Genomic DNA, 16973 nt, shown 5'->3' with positions numbered 1-16973 from the left:
GCCCAAAAATAAAGAGCACCTGAGCACATGCAGAGCAAGGTGAGACCGTGTATTACTGGGTTTTACACAGTATATGCACTTGTGTTTAATGTTTTACATAGCTATACTTGCAAAAGGGGCCAGTCTGAAGTAATCTAATCTTTAATTACTAGGCTCCCTGAAAGAGATGACAAGGCAATGGGAATACATAAAAAACTAAAATATTGGATGTGCACATATCGAGGAATGTATTAACTATCTGAAACCCACTGGCATGGATATAAGCATGTTACGTAACCTTCATCAATGCTGTTCGCCAATAGCAGTTACTTGTGGCACATTGATATGGATCATCTTTTGGATTAGAATATAATAATCTTCAAAATAAATTCCACCTAAGACGAGGATTTTATGGGAGTGATTTATTTGCTTACATACAAAAATTAAAATCTATAAAGCAAAGTGAGAAAAACTAATTTTGACTCTATTTTACAGAATGCAATATCTCAACTTTTTTGGCTAGTTTTACCTAACCAGACTGTAGTTACTAAATTCAACCACATGATGGTGCTAAAGGGTCATCATTTTTAAATAGCGGCGCTACTAGGCTCCTCTACTAGACTGATGCTGAGCTATTCTCCTAACCTTCCAGTAGATATAAATGTATACCCATGCAGGTTTTATTTGTGTAAACCTAGGAAAACATTTAATCTCCACATTTGCTAACACATTCTCTACTTTTCTTTTCTAGTCCACCAGTCATTAAACTGCTGAAGGAGGGGAAGAGGTATGTTTCCGTACAAAATTTGCAATTGTCTTTGCTCACTACTAAGCACTCATTACCAATTTATCAATTTTTTTGCTTTATACACTAATTTTATGCAGAATATACTGTATGCATATGTGGTGTATCTATTGGAGGAGAAATGTATATGCTGCTATAAGAGAGTGCATGTTTATACAGAAAGTGATTCAAACAAAAGCCCAGAGAAAGTAATTAGAAAAATGTATTTATAAATCGCCAGAGCAGTTTTGCTAACGAGTTTCAGGCATAACTGTTACGGCTGAAACCCATTAGTAGGATTGCCCTCCTGCTGTACTTTTATGATGACTTGTGCCATCTGAAGTTTTTTTTTTCTTTTGGATTATGATATTGTACTTGGGTGAAGAGAAGCCTTGGACCTACCTCTGGTGATCCCTGTAAGCCTTGATGAGAAACGGAGGTAGAGTGATAACACTCTGTTTTATTTGCTTTTTATAAAGTAGTTTAATAATTCACCTCAAGCCTATAAACCTCAATATTCCTGTGCTGCAAAATAAATTCTACCTCCTTCCCCTTTTTTTGGAGCTAGCTTAGGCCACTAAAATATGAATATAAACAGAAGAAAATGTGCAGTGCAGTTAAAAAAAAATTACGTAGAGACCAAAAACTTTAAAACATAATTATTTTGTGTCTATACTTTTCTGTAATTACCCACTTTACTACCATATATTATATGGTTTAATACATTTTTTTTTTTTTTCTTTTTTTTTTTTTTTTAATGGTTATATCTCAGATTGCAAATAAGTTATAGGTTAGATAGAATATAGCGTAGAAATATTCGTACAAGAATAGTATCAATGATATTATCCAGCATCAGGTTGCTCTTCAGTGAGCAAGATCGAAGCATAAATTACAGGTATGCGGTGGCTCGATAGACAAAGTCTTAGTATAGATAATAGTTTGACACTGGGGAATACGAAATAGAGGGGAGGGAAGAGGACAGTCGGCATAAGGGTAAAGAAATACAAGAGAGTGGTGGTCCAGGACCACCTACAAGCCAAATTGGCTACAGTCCGTTCCAGCTGAAAGAAAAATGCATAAGCCAAGGATATCAAACGGCTGAGTATTTTTGCATTGTACAAGTTACCCTAGCCTCCACCTTCTCATGTAATGTACAGTAGTTTGTATGGTCTGACATTTAGTTTTGGCTATGGAGAGAGTAGGGGTCTTTCATGTCCTGCCATTTGTCTGTTTAGCAGCAGCTGGAACATGGATAATTAGCTTAAATTGCACCTTCAATAGATCAGGAGGTATAATACAAAGAAGAGGAGGCATTCTGCCTTTTAGAGGGACATCCTGTCTCATCAGTTTAGTCAAAATTGAAAAGACTGCTGACCAAAATTTCTGAACTAGTGGGCAAGTCCTCCATATATAAAAAAACATATCTGGCAATTCTAGCAGGCACAGAGTCAAAATATTGCAGTAGGTTTTTACTACAAAATCATTACAAGAGCAAAATTCCACTGTGTGCCATATATGGGACCAATTTGTTGCTTCCTGGGTATATCCCAAGGTCTATTGCCCACTGATGAGTGTAAATTGGAAGTTGCGATGCACTGTGCCTTGAAAAACTATTCATACCCTATGTTGCAACCAAAAACCTAAATGTATTTTATGTGATCGACCAACACAAAGTGGCACATAATTGTGAAGTGGAAGGAAAGTGATAAATGGCTTAATATGTGAAAAGTGTGGCGTGCATTTTTATTCAGCTCCCCTGAGTCAATACTTTGTAAAATCACCTTTCACTGCAATTACAGCTGCAAGTCTTTTTGGGGATGTCTCTACCAGCTTTGCACATCTAGAGAGTGAAATGTTTGCCCATTCTTCTTTGAAAAATATGCCAACCTCTGTCAGATTTGATAGAGGGCTTCTGTGAACAGCAATTTTCAAGTCGTGCCACAGATTCTCAATTGGATTTAGGTCTAGACTTTGGCTGGGCCATTCTAACACATGAATATGCTCTGGCTGTTTGTTTTAGGGTCGTTGTCCTGCTGGAAGGTAAACATCTGCCCCTGTCTCAAGTCTTTTGCAGACTCTTATGTACACACGGTCGGACTTTCCAGCAGAAAAAGTTCGACAGGATAATTTCATCTGATATTCCGATCGTGTGTGGGCTTCAGCAGACTTTTTTTTTTATTTTTATTTTTTTAATTCTGACGGCCCTAGAAAATAGAACATGTTTTAATTCTTTCAGACAGCATAAATTCCGGGAAAACCGTTCATCTGTATGCTGTCCGACGGACCAAAAATGACGCAAGGGCAGCTATTGGCTACTGGCTATTTAACTTCCTTTTTCTAGTCCCGTTGTACGTCACCATGTTCTAAACGATCAAACTTTGATGTGATCTTGTGTAGGCAAGTGCATTTCAGCGGAACTCCATCGGAAAAACCGTCAGTTTATTTTGATGTAAAAACCGGTCGTGTGTACGTGGCATAACAGGTTTTCTTCTAAGATTGTTCTGTATTTGGCTCCATCCATCTTCCCATCAATTCTGACCAGGTTCCCTCTTTCTGCTGAAGATCTCTCAGTACAGAGTACCTGTCACTGCCTATGCTATCACAATGTATGTTATTCATCTCTTTTAATAGAGTTAAGTTGATCAGACAAAAATTTAAAGAGACCGTGTCAAATATAAAGTAGAAAATGAAAGAGTTCACCGTTATTCTGGTCTGGTGTGTCCCTGTACTCCATTTCAGGGATGAATCGGGCCCAAATTTTTGCTCTAATTCGCACCTGAAATTGAGCCAAAGACGCACAGGACTCCATTGAAAGCCAGTCACAATTTCCTGTCATGCGAATAGGATGTGGAGAAACCTGCATCCATTTTGCATAAGTGTGAACCCAGCCACAGAATTGGCTGGGGCAGCAAGCAGTTAATCTTCAAATTTCATAATAAAAGCACTAAAAAATATTATGCTATTATGCACTAGACTCATGACCGTTCTCCAGCCTTCTAAAAAAAAAAAAAAAAAAAAAAAAACACACGCCAGGCGCTGCTTGTAGGCTACTAGAAAACTGAACGAAGCCTGACTTAGAGTCTCTGAGAATCAGTTACTTCACTGTACAGTTCGCTATAGAGGTTAGTGATGGCTTGTTTTACTATATAAAACATAAAAATGCAGCGCTTTCATAAATGAATAAAAGTGCACGTAAAGTCCATTTTCCCTTAGGAAAATCACAACTTAGGGTGAGTAGGAACAGAGATCCTGATTAGGGACTGCCACCTCCAACATGAACACACCGAATGTAGTAGACCATCCTATTACAGAGGGTCAAACACACGTGACCCCCAGGCAAATCCAAAGATGACCCTTCCTCCGCCAACCCGTCGTATACGGTTCCTTCCAAATCCTAGTGGTCACGGCAGAGATGTCTCTCCAACAAGAACCCTGAGGTCCGCAATATATATCTCTCAATTAAGTAAATAAGGCCTCCTTATAGCGTAATATGTTTTAAAGCACAATTTAATTAAAGTATAAACAGACATAAGCTCCAGGTAAAATCAGCATTGAGAATCACTTGGGAAAGTTTCCAACCTTAAAGTTGGTCGGTGCCGCAGTAGATCCGGTGCAGCGAACGTCCTTTTTTTTTTATTTTATTTTTTTTGGAATGTTGTAACTGACATTTTATTTAGTTCTATTCACTGCAGCAGCGTCATGATGTAGTAGTCTGAAAAAAAGTAGTGCATGTATTTGGGCAGGGCTGATGGACGGTAATAATATGTAGAGAAGGAAATGGTGTAGGAAATGGTGTACTTTAAAGCACAATGGCAGTTGTGCTGTAGTGATGCAAAGCTGATGGTGCCACAGTCAGAAGTCCCACTATCACATTGCTTGCTGAAAGCAGAGCTATATTTTAATCACAATATAAAAGACTTTTCGAAGTGTATTGCCCCTTCATCAGGCAAATTATTTATTTAACCACTTCCCACCCGGCCAATGCGTATATACGGCCGGGTGGGAGCCGCCTGCTCCTGATAGGACGTTTGGGAACGTCATTCAGGAGCAGCGGGATCGCGCGCGCGCGCGCCCGCGCAGCGGCGCGATCCCGATGTGCTCGTGTCACCCGGACACGGCACATCTCAGATCGGCAGGAGGGCTCTGTGATTGGCCCTCCTGATCACATGACGGCCGTGTCCAATCACGGCCGTCATGTGATGTAAACAAACAGCCGGTTGCTAGGCAATCGGCTCTCCTCTCCTCACACGGAAGTCACCGCTGAGGAGAAGAGAGCAGATCGCTGCAGCTGGCTGATGATCAGTGAGTATGGGCTGCTTTTTACAGCTTTTTACTCACTGATCATCAGTGTAGTGTACACACACAACACACCACACAGTACAAACACAGTCCCCACATATGTCCCCAAAACACACATGTCCCCAAAACATACATGTCCCCAAATAATAAAAACACATGTCCCTAATAATAAAAACATGTCCCCCACATATGTCCCACTAAAATCACATGTCCCAATGATTATCTGCACACATATGTACGTGATCACCTGCACACATATGTACATGATCATTTGCGTACATATGTCCGTGATCACACAAACCAATTATTATACACTTAACGGAATTTTTTTTACCAAAAACATGTAGCAGAATACATTTTGGCTTAAATTTATGACAAAATTTGATTTTATTGGATTTCTTTTCAAATAGAAAAAAGAAAATATCGTTTTTTTTCCAAATTTCCGCTATTTTTGCGCTTATATCGCAAAAAAAAAAAAACGGAGTCGTGAATAAATAACACCAAAATAAAGCTCTATTTGTGCGAAAAAAATGATAACAATTTCATTTGGGTACAGTGTAGCATGACCGCGCAATTGTCACTGAAAGAGCGAGAGCGCTGAAAGCTGAAAATTGGGCTGGGAAGGAAGGGGGTGAAAGTGCCCTGTATTGTAGTGGTTAAATTATGACACCAGCCATAGTTCAGAATAGATGGCTATAGATCAACCAGAGAGAATCCCATCGCATTGCGCAAAATTACCACATAATAATTTGCAGTCAGTTAACTTGCCTAGTGAGTGATCCCCATGTACCTTCATATCACATGTAGATCATTAGTACACACTGTTGGGGTCTAAAGCTGGCCATAGATTACTTGTTTTTGTGGGGTTTTTTTGGGTGTTTTTTTTGTTTTGTTTTTTGTTTTCTTTCAAATGGGCCAAATGACAACAAATTGAATAGATTTCTCCATTCACACCAGTGAAGTGGATGAGGAAATTATTCCCGCTGGGGAATTTTATTCTGACAGCAGGACTCTCAAATGTCAAAATACCCTGATCAGCAGCTACAGCCAGCTGACTGATAAGAAATCTCCAACAACCCCATTTGACAAAAGTCAATCAAACACTCAACTTCTGTCAAACGGGTATGTACATACATTGATTGAAATTCAGCCAGTCCTTGCTGAACAGGCAATATGTTGATCCATCTGTGGCCAGCTTAAGACTGTTTGGAATGATGATAAAGTGTGAACAAAACAGTCTGATCATAGCCTGTTTTGGTATCAGAAAATGGTCCGTAAACCAATCTGCTTTTTTTTCGGTCTGCTATATACGTTCAAGCCACATAGGGCAACTGCTGCTATTACCAACAAGCAGCAAAGGAACCTAGGATGTTTTCATTGCTCTCAGAGATTCTCCAACATACTATGGGTAGGTCTATTACAAAGGTTATCTAGAAAAGCTTCCCGAGAGGATATCTGACCATGCTTGTAGCTCTGAGAAAATGTGTCATGATTTTCTACCACAAAGGTAGGAACTGAGCTTTAGCAAAAAATAGATAAGATTGCGCTATGGACAAATTCCACCCGTTCGCCACACAGGCAAGGGAAAAAAAGAAGAATATATATATAATGTAATATGGTGAAATCTAAATAAATTGAAAGTAAATAAAAATAAATTATAGATTAAACTAAAGGGGTTAAAGCTGCCTGTGCTTGAGACCTGTCCCTAAGGATAGGAATAGGTTAGAAATCTAAAATATAAATTAAGCTTTGGCGCTAAAACCTTTTTGTGCACTGTGAATACTAAAATCATATATGAGTGTGAGATGATTTATTATCTCTGCTGGTACTCTGAAGAATATTAAAACAAATTTCAGTGAAAACCTCTTAAAACCACTGTATACGTGTAAAAGAATGCGTGAAAAAAGAAAAGGGGATGTGTGTCTGTTAATTTACACCTCAGAAAATGCACATATGTATTGGAAAAAGTGGTGAATCGATCATATAAAAAACAATTCTACTGTGCTCGATAAACATACATAAACCAATATCTGAAAAAACATATGCAAATATGTTCAAAGTGATAACGTTTTGTGAAAGTACCCAAAAGAATAATAATAATAGTAACAAAAAATCTTATAATGTCTAACGGAAATTTTCAAAGTCGCATCAACCAGTTGCTGTAAAAACGCATGGAACTTTCATCAAATGAGGAAGGTAGAGTAAAGTGACTAGTGCAGAAGGGTTAAATACATTCCTCTCCGGTGCGCCACTCTGTGTTAGGCAAAAAGTATGTATATGTGCTCACCAGACAAAAAACCCTCAATGGGTTAATCAGGCAGCCACAGTATGAGCCACTGTGCAGCTTTCTTTGGGCTCTGCTTCTGCTATGCTGGGGAGATGCTTTATACTTTTCCTTCCACAAGTGGTCCGTTTAGCAATTATACATGAAGGGAAACAGAAGTACAAACATAGTGCAATACTGTTGTTTGAACGTTTTTTATGTTTATTAAGAAGTCAGGTTACTCACAATATCCAAAGAGACAAAATCGCTTTCAAATTAGCCGCGCCGGCGTTACTGCTTGTATGCCAGTGTAAGGTGCACGTTCTAGGCCACGCCCTACGCGTTTCGTCAGAGTGACGTCATCTGGAGCGGCCATATTGGTGCACCCTCACGTTTATGTAGGGTGCAGTGCTCTTCTGCGCTTGCGCGAGTGTATCAGCGCCATCTTTATTATGGGAATGCCCTATACGAGCCGCTGTGTATCTATTACATACTGTGTGCTCGTCTTACGACAGCACAAACATGGAAAGGCTGTTTTATTATTGTGGACACAGGATATGTTATGTTCTGTGGTGTGTTCACTTCTATCAATCCAACTAGAAACGTTTCAGAAAGGTATAGTCATTCGACCAGCGGACAAAGGGGGGGGTCTGGTAATCTTAAATAAGCAAGACTACGAGAAGGAAATGGAGAAGTTACTAAATATCCCCAACACCTACAAGAAACTGAAGAAAAATCCTAAAGTCGAGTATGAAAAAAATCTAAAGAAATATGTAGCAAAGGGGAAAACCCTCAGTATCTTAAATAAAAAGGAATGCAAATACCTGGTACAGAAGGCACCCAAAACTCCCATCATATATTATGTTCCCAAAATACATAAAAACCAAAACCACCCACCAGGACGACCAATTGTAAGTGGGATCGATTCCTTGTTCTCCAGATTAGGGGCCTACATTGATGGTTTCCTACAACCGTTGGTAACCAAAGGGAAATCTTATTTACGTGACAGCAAACAATTGATAGGAGAATTGAGAAACCTAACTATTGAAGAGAAGGACTTACTGGTCACCATAGATGTGGAATCGTTATATACCAACATAAAACAGGATGATGGGCTCAGTAGTGTCGAGTGGGCATTACAACAGATGTCTGACCTAAAACAAGAACAAATAAAATACTTAATGGAAGGCCTAAAAATGGCAATGCACCACAATTATTTTTGGTACAAGGGAACATACTATAATCAGATCAAAGGTGTAGCCATGGGGGCTAAGTATGCCCCAAGTGTAGCGAATTTATTTCTTAGTAGATGGGAGGAAGAGCAAATCTATGGCGTCCATAGGGAGAACCTTAAACTGTACCGACGGTATATAGATGATATTGTGATAGTATGGGGTGGTACAATAGAACAATTACAAGAATTTTTCAGTGAGATCAATAATAATATCTACAATATAAAATTCACCGGTAATTACAACAACAGCAGTGTGGACTATTTAGACCTACAAATATATAAAGAAGGAAACAGGCTGGGCACACGCACCTTTTTCAAACCCACCGACCGCAATGGCTACATCCCCACAAACAGTTGCCATCATGCCAAATGGTTGGGAAACATACCAAAGGGCCAACTGATGCGACTATATAGAAACTGCAGCAGAAATATTGATTATGAACAACAGGCGGAAATAATCATAGAACGTTTTAAAAATAAAGGGTATGATGAAAAGGGCTTGCGTAAGCTGAAAAACGAAATAAAACAAATGGAACGAAACAAATTGTTGGAAGACAAAAAACAAGATAAGATTAACAATTTACCAATTGCTTTCCTCACAGGATACAATAGACAACATAAGGATGTTGAATCCATCATTAAAAAACACTGGCCCATCCTGAAAGCTGATCACACACTTAAAGATGTCCTACCAAAAAAACCACTGTTTATTTACAGAAGGGCACCCACACTGAGAAATAAACTTGTTAAGAATACCATCGATCCCCCAAAACAAATCAAAGTAGCAGGTAATCTAAAAGGTTTTTTCAGGTGTGGCAAATGCCTCCCTTGTAGAAATAGCAAAAAAGCTGAAAAGAAGAGAACCACCTTCCAGTCATCTTCAAACAAAAAAGAATTTAGAATAAATGAGCTCATTACATGCAAGAGCACGCATGTCACTTACATTATAGAGTGTCCCTGTTCCAGACAATATGTGGGGCGAACCACAAGAGAACTCCAAACCAGAATAGGAGAACACATTAGAAACATCAAAAAAGGGTACCCCAATCACAGTGTTTCCAGACACTTTAGGGATTACCATAACCGGGACCCAGGACAAATGGTGTTTTACGGTATTGATAAAATCAGGGCCCACTGGAGAGGTGAGGACAAAACCATCAAAATATCCAGAAACGAAACCAAATGGATATACAATTTGGATACCCTCCAGCCACAGGGAATGAATGTAGAGTTGGATTTAAATTGCTTTCTGACTAATTTTTAAAACCCAGCAAGTCCCCACTCTAAAATACACATCACCTACTCAAGGCAGGACCATCCACACCTTCAAAGAGTATAGTATAATGTTCGACCAGTATCTAAGGGTGTTCCCCTAAAAAACTGTGGCATTAGAATACAAAGACCCACTCAAAGAGCTCTGGCCCCCATAAGAGAGCCCATATACACTATCTGAAGTTATACATTCATATTTCCAAATGAAAACAGTATATATACACACATATTGGCCTTTGCTTCCCATTTATCCTTATGGTCAGTTCCTTCCTTTTACCATACGTTCTCACCCTAACTGCCGTTTGTAGAAAAAAGTTTTAAATAATGTTTAGAAAATGGTTTTAAAAAAAAGTGTTTTTGAAAATGATTTTAAGAACAGACTCCCTCACAACATACTCCTTTTATCTTATTTGTAATTACCCTCCTGATTTGTATTACAGGGAAGTGCAGACATAAAAGTACACATATGTACACATACACTCATATTTCCAGTTTGTTCCATTTACCTATTTTCCCTTCCCTTCTTTTTCCTTCATTTTATCCCAATACCTTTCCCCCTGGAGTATATTCATATACCAGGGAAGTGAGTATACAATTTGATACAATTTGTTTTTCAGCAACTACAACCATGATCCACATTTTTAAGAATGCAGATAAAAACCCTGCATTCTGATAGGTTAGCAAGGGTCATGGGTGGTTAGAAAAATTATTATTGTTTTTATTAATACAGTTCTATGTACACAGAAATTAATGTCTTTTATTTTTATTATATTTTTTTCTATTTTATATAAAAGGATCTTTTTACGATAATTTTTATATATATATTTTTATATACATGTCATGTATAGCTGTCAATAGCCTTTTATAACATACCGGAATGTGATATGCAGGTTGCGGTGCTCTATAGCTTAATAATTTGTCATGCCCTGAGTCCGCAATAATATGCATAAAGAAACGTTTCTAGTTGGATTGATAAAAGGAACTGAGCTTTACATTACTTGAAGGAGCCGAACCACAGTCTACATGGTATAAAGAAGAAGTTAAAGGTATAACTTAAGTACTTGTAGTTAATAGAGTTTGAGCAGCTTTTGTGTCTGCTGAAATATTGACCATATGCACTTCCGTATCGCCACTTGCTAGAAGACTTAATAAAATTTGTTTAGGGTCTTTAACACAAAATTTAACATTTTCATTTTGAAAAGAGTGGGGAGCATTAAAACCCCTGACAGGTGGTTTTTTTTTTTTTTTTTTTCCCCTTTGCCCATTCAAGCAATTTTTGCCTTTACTTCCTGTCCTATAAACGGAACAGAAAAGGAGAGGAAATTTTTTCAAAGCAAGGAAAGTTTTTCTTAGGCAGTTCACATGAATATTTTGGCTTTTCCTACACTTTCATTTCCTGGAACAGTGGTCACCGGGACTTACACAGAGGGTGATTCCCCCCCCCCCCCCCCTCCCCCACCCAATTGGGACACTGACAGCAATAAAAACTTGACAAGGGCTCTAAACTTTTTACCACTGTAGCCAAAACTGAAAAAAAAAAAGAAGTTACACCCTGGCTTCTTAAATACTGCGGTAGAGATCTCCTCATGTTCTCACCCTCCTACTGTCTACCTTGGATTCATGCTTATCGACCAAGTCAGGGGGTTTCCACCACTCCTTGGTATTTATCCAGAGTATAAAATAAATCTGGAATTCCTCAGGTGAATGGAATAATGCCCTAAGTGCCAAAGTAGAGCTGGGTAAGCGGATGCAAATGACATACACTTGAAATCAAATGACTTATCAAATTGACTTCTTAACCAGCTTTTAAGTGCACATTGGAGATTTAGTTGGTTACACATGCACTAAACAAATATTCCAGCACCAGCTTCGATGGTGACCAAAAGAGGGCCCTAAAATGATTATATGGCTGATATCAGTTATATGCATTTAGGGTTGATTTTAGACGTGTCTAAATCTCCCTTTCCTCTGAAGCCCAATCCCCATTCAGATCACGCTTCAGAGGCTACTTGCAGGCGGTGAAGAAGAGATGATACGCCTCCTCGCTGCCTTTTTTATCCCCATTTATACAGACAAGTGTGCCACAACCTCTGCATTGTGGGGAATTTGTGGCACTTCCCCATTTACTTGAATGTGTAGAGTTCAGTGGGTTTGCTGCCCATGGCTGCAGCATAGAAGTATGTATGTGTTCCATGTACCTTGGTTGGGGGCTGAAGTGATGAGAGGGATTTTTCTTGTGGCTCTGGTCTGAGTACCCTGAGTGTGGAGACAGGCACAAGGTAGCACGGGTGCCAGTAATCAGTTAGCGGAGGCCTATGGACTGTAGTCGGCAGTAGTGCATGCACATCCGGAGAGGACCAAGTATCGCGGTCCACAGTAAGGCACCCGGGAGCTGGACCTTGGAAGCTTGGTAAATAGACTATGGGGGCACTCAGTCAGAGGCAGATGAATGGATGGACAGCAAAGACATAGTCGGTATTCTAGCCATAGTCATGCACAAGGAGCAAGAATAATCGTAGTCAGGCAGCTGGCCTATGCCGGTACCAGGAAGACAGCAGAGGAGGGTCAGAGGCAAGCCTAGGTCAGAGTCTCATATCCACAAAGCAAAGTTGGGAGCAGGCTGGGTCAGAAACGGAAGATCAGACAACAAGAGCAAGAACACGGGACGCTGAAGAAGATCCAGTGATTAACACACATCGGGCCTCCTTTAAAAAGACAGCTTTGGGCCATCCCTAGGATTAGGTACGCAAATCGATACCCACAGATGCGCCATTGTGTCAGAGCACACTGGTTACCAGCCAAAGTCTGTCCTGGCACATGCACACAATCATTAGTTGCATGAACATCAACAAGAGCATTAGCTGCACAAGTATTAGTCTCATGACAGTAAGTCAATTTTTGTTTTGTTTTTTGAAACCCCAAACTTCTCCTTTTTAATTGTATTTTCAATTAAATCAGATATAACAAAAACATTCTTGTGTAACATCCTGTGGTTAACATAAAATATCTGGTCAGCTTGCTAATGCACTGCACTTGGGATTGAGCATACACCAGGTTTAGAGCGCTGCTCTGCTCTGTTGACCCACATTCAAGTCACTGTGCTGTTTTTGCCTGCAAAGCCACTATGATTGAACAGGGGTACTTCCCCGGCTTCTTCATGACCACTGTGATAGATGATCATGGTTATATAATGTATTGTGGTCTTCACTCTTTTAAATAATATGTATTCCAGTTCTTCATTACAAACGTAGACCCTAAAAAGGGAGCTGTTTTAAAAACAAAAAAACAAACAAAACTGAAAGGTGCTCTTCCCAATTGACCCTGGGTCTTAAGCATTGAGGTTGATTTACGAAAGGCAAATAAACTGTGCACTGCAAGTATAGTTGCGCTAGATCTAAGGGGAAGAGCTTCTGATTTATATCATCCAATCGTGCAAGCAAAAATGCTGATTTATTTATTTGTTTTCTTCCATGTTCCCTTCAACTGCAAAACTCAAAAATGAAATGTGTGTATGTATGTATGTATGTGTGTGTGTGTATGTATGTGTATATATGTATGTGTGTATATATATATATATATATATATATATATATATATATATATATATATATATATATATATATATATAATTTTATTATTTGTAAACTGCACACCTTATGGTGTATATGCAAGTGTGCCCTACTCAAAGTGGTTGTAAAGGCTTAAGGTCTTTACTTTTAAACCCAGTAATGAGAATAGTTCATCCACCCACCAACCCCCGCCCCTCCACAGTGCCCACAGCTTATAAATCCTATAATCTTGTTTTTACTTTAAAATATTGCCACTATATACCTTTTTTTATGATCTGTATACCACGCTTACATGATAAACTGCACAGTTTCTCCAATGCGGAGAGTTCAGGAAGGAGGAGATTTTCACTACAGCCTGTACCCACATGTGTGATGTCAATATCATGTGACCTGGCTGTCTCTGAGAACAAGTAAATGTTCTCTCCAGCATAAAAGACACAACTGAGCATGTGCAGGTCGGCTACTCTGCCTATAATAGCTGGCCTTCCCCAGAAAGACGGTGCAGGAGGGGGAAGATCTATGCATACAGGATAAAACAGCCTTTTTACACAATACAGAGGATTAACCCCTTAAGTTCCACAGTGAGTATAACAAGCATGCTATGCTGCATATGCAAACTGATTTTACTGTTGTGGATTTAGTAACACTTTAATGCATTCTATGCATTGAGGTTAAAAAACAACTTCTGTGCCTGTGATTTCCCCGCAGCCTCTCCCATACTTACCTGAGCCCCATCACAATCAAGCAATGTGCTATCCTGGCTCTGTCCCTCCTCACAGGGCAGATCGATGCCAGCGGGAGCCATGGGATCCCACTGCTGTCAACTTCTGACGAGGGAACGGTTTATGGACGCAGTCTTTAAAACAGAACTTCACCTAAAATGGAAGTTCAGACTCTCCTCAGTCCCCCTCCACGACTACCACTACTACTCTTAAGGTGAGCAAGCGGAAAATCCCCACCCTGGCTACAACCTTATTGGACACTTTACAGGTTCCAGGAGGCTGCACGTCTATTCTCAAAGTGCAACCCATCTCCTAAATGCGCAGTAGGAAGCCAGCTGTGAAGCTGAAGGAAGTCACAGCCAGTTTCCCACAAGCAAGATGGCGGCGCCGGGAACCCGAAGATGGTTGAAGAACTGGCCTGGGTGATGACGGCGCTGGATCCCTGGCCTGATGATTGTGTTTTTAATAGAAGTCAGTATTTGTAGCTGTTAACTTTTAATTCTTTCAGATGCCACTGTAGCACCTCTTTAAAACTGTCAGAGAAGCAATAATGGCCCAGAATAAAGAAATGAGTCCAGAGGAAAGTTTCTGAGCAAGGTCATGGCTTATTTTAGCTGAAATTATTAGCTAAAATGTAAGTTTCTTTTAAATACTTGAGTTAGATATGTGAAACCAACTACTGGCACATACAGTGTGTATATATATGAAAACCAAATTTGTGTATATATACTGGCGATATACATGTATATCTCATTAATCAAAAGCATTAATAAGTGAAATAGATGAATAGGCTAGATGGAGCTTTCAGACAAGGTTTATCTTTAGGATTTTGTTTTCTCTAAATCTAAAAATGAGTTCTTCTTAATGTTTCACCAAATAATAAAAAAACAAAACAATGTCTGTTATCTTAATCCATCAACCTTTGGTGATTAAAGCTCAGAGCACTTCCTGTTTCTTTTTGCAAGGTCAGTTTGTTTGATCGGTATGATTTACTGTGCAGCTGCAGCGAACAAAACCTGTTGAAATCAGACACAAATACATACTGTGTACACAACCTGCTCCTAATATGGCTAGCAAAAAATCTAAAGTCATATTCATTAAATCTGCTGACAGTTTAATGCCAGATTTGTTTGTGCTGTCTTTGGGGGCCCGTCCATGTCATTCAATACATTTAATGTACTTGTAGTAGAAACAGGGCGAAAAATGGGGCATAAATCTGTAACTTGTACTAGTATATTTATTATGGCCGTGATTCCTGCCACATCCTTACTGATGAATAAACAGCGAGCTCTCTGCTAGACTGTCATGGTAATAGGATGTAGATTTCAATTCTTTTGTGTATAATGGCAGCCAGACATGGTTTATAAAAAAAAATGATAGTGTTTTCTTTACCTGCCACTTCAGCTCTTTGAATAATGGACCTCTTCTTTTACTTGTCAACTAGCTGCACATAACCTATTTGTCATCTGTCAGTCAGTGAGGATATTTGCAGCTTCAGTGTCAGTAGTAATTTCTTGTTAAAATGTTGCCTAGAAATCGGAGAGAAAATAAAAAATGTATCATTTTTGGAATGACATGCTTTTGTTTTGGTCTCTACAGTGGTTCATTAAGATAAGGTCAAAAGCGCACAGGATTAAAAAACTAAACAAAAAAAAACAATACTACTGGATGTGGATGCACCATCGGTCCAAATCTGCATCTGCCCCCCCCCCCCCGCCTCTACACCAAGAACTGAGCGATCAGCGGTCTTTTGATAGCTCCAGTTCTTGGTCTTCCGAGAGCCGGTGCTTATCAATCACCAGCTCTCTGCTTTGCCACTTCGGCAATTACTAGAACACAGGGCTGTGGAGGGGGTGGGAGTGGCTGGCTTAAACAGAGCGCAGATAGGCTGAGCCAGCTGCCGGGCCAGGCATTCGGGTGGATCCCAACATTAAAGTCTGGATCTTTCCAGAGTCTAGATTGGCTAAGTGATGTCAGTGGACAGCAGACTTTTAGCAGAACAAAGTGCACTCCTGTGAACTACAAGAGAAATGGGGCCAAAAGAGCTTTTGCCACACTTCTTCTCCTTTTAATGTCTATTTGAACATTTGCAGTCATTCACAGTGCAGCAGTCCTTGTCTCCATGTCCCGACACCTTTCAATGTTTAGAGTCAGATTCTTAAAGTGACCCTAAACCAGGGGTGGGCAATTCATTTTTCCAAGGGGCCACATGAGAAACTGACTGTTGTGGAGGGCCAAACAAAAGTTTATAGTGCAGTGTTCCTCAACCTTTTTCCAGTCGAGGCATCCTTTAAAATTCTGCACAATCTGAAGACACCCCATTCTAAAATGTAAAAAACGAAACTTTTAGATAATGTAGGACACCCAACATTAGAGATGATTTATTCTTCTAAAGCTGGGTTCTCCAAACTTTCAAAATAAAGGGACAGTTTATTTCCCTTCAAATAGTAGGGGGTCGGTGGCCAGCAGGGGTAGAAATTGCGCTGGCATTGGTGGGTGTAAACAATACCACAGGCTTGGTGGTCAGTGGGAGTAAAATAAATGACCTCATTGATGTCAATTGGAGAAATAGTGCCCCATCTTTGGTTTCAGATGGTGGAGTAGTGCTGCATCTTTTGGTGTCAGTGGAAGGACTAGTGCTTCATATGAGTGGAAGAAATAGTTCCCCAAGGGCAGGATAAAGGCAAGCAAAGGGTCACATCTGGCCCACAGGCCGCAGTTTGGAGTCCCTTGTTCTAAAGCAAACACACCTTTGAACACGCTGTCAGCATGAGAAAAGAAAAGCCGATTACTGGCTTGTGTTTGCAGGGAAACAAAATCCATCACATCCCTGCTAACGGGATGGGGCCTC

The 16973-nt window shown here is 39.8% G+C and overlaps 1 protein-coding gene across 2 annotated transcripts in view; it reads left to right on the top strand.

The window, feature by feature from the left end:
* The window catches only part of RPAP2 (RNA polymerase II associated protein 2), a 122427-nt gene that overhangs the window by 26206 nt on the left and 79248 nt on the right, over nt 1-16973 (top strand). Inside the window, exons 7-8 of one of the 2 annotated variants that reach the window (XM_077452918.1) lie at nt 731-766; nt 1149-1202. In XM_077452918.1, coding sequence (XP_077309044.1) covers nt 731-766; nt 1149-1202 — 90 coding nt within the window. The remainder of the gene's footprint in view (nt 1-730; nt 767-1148; nt 1203-16973) is intronic. The other variant, XM_077452919.1, reaches the window with a different exon arrangement.

The sequence above is a fragment of the Lithobates pipiens genome, unplaced genomic scaffold, assembly GCF_037356315.1.
Source record: "Lithobates pipiens isolate NorthernLeopardFrog02 unplaced genomic scaffold, aLitPip1_a1.2 Scaffold_23, whole genome shotgun sequence".
In the NCBI taxonomy this organism is placed as follows: domain Eukaryota; kingdom Metazoa; phylum Chordata; class Amphibia; order Anura; family Ranidae; genus Lithobates; species Lithobates pipiens.
Note: the sequence above shows the minus strand (reverse complement) of the source record. Positions and strands in the feature narration are given on the sequence as shown.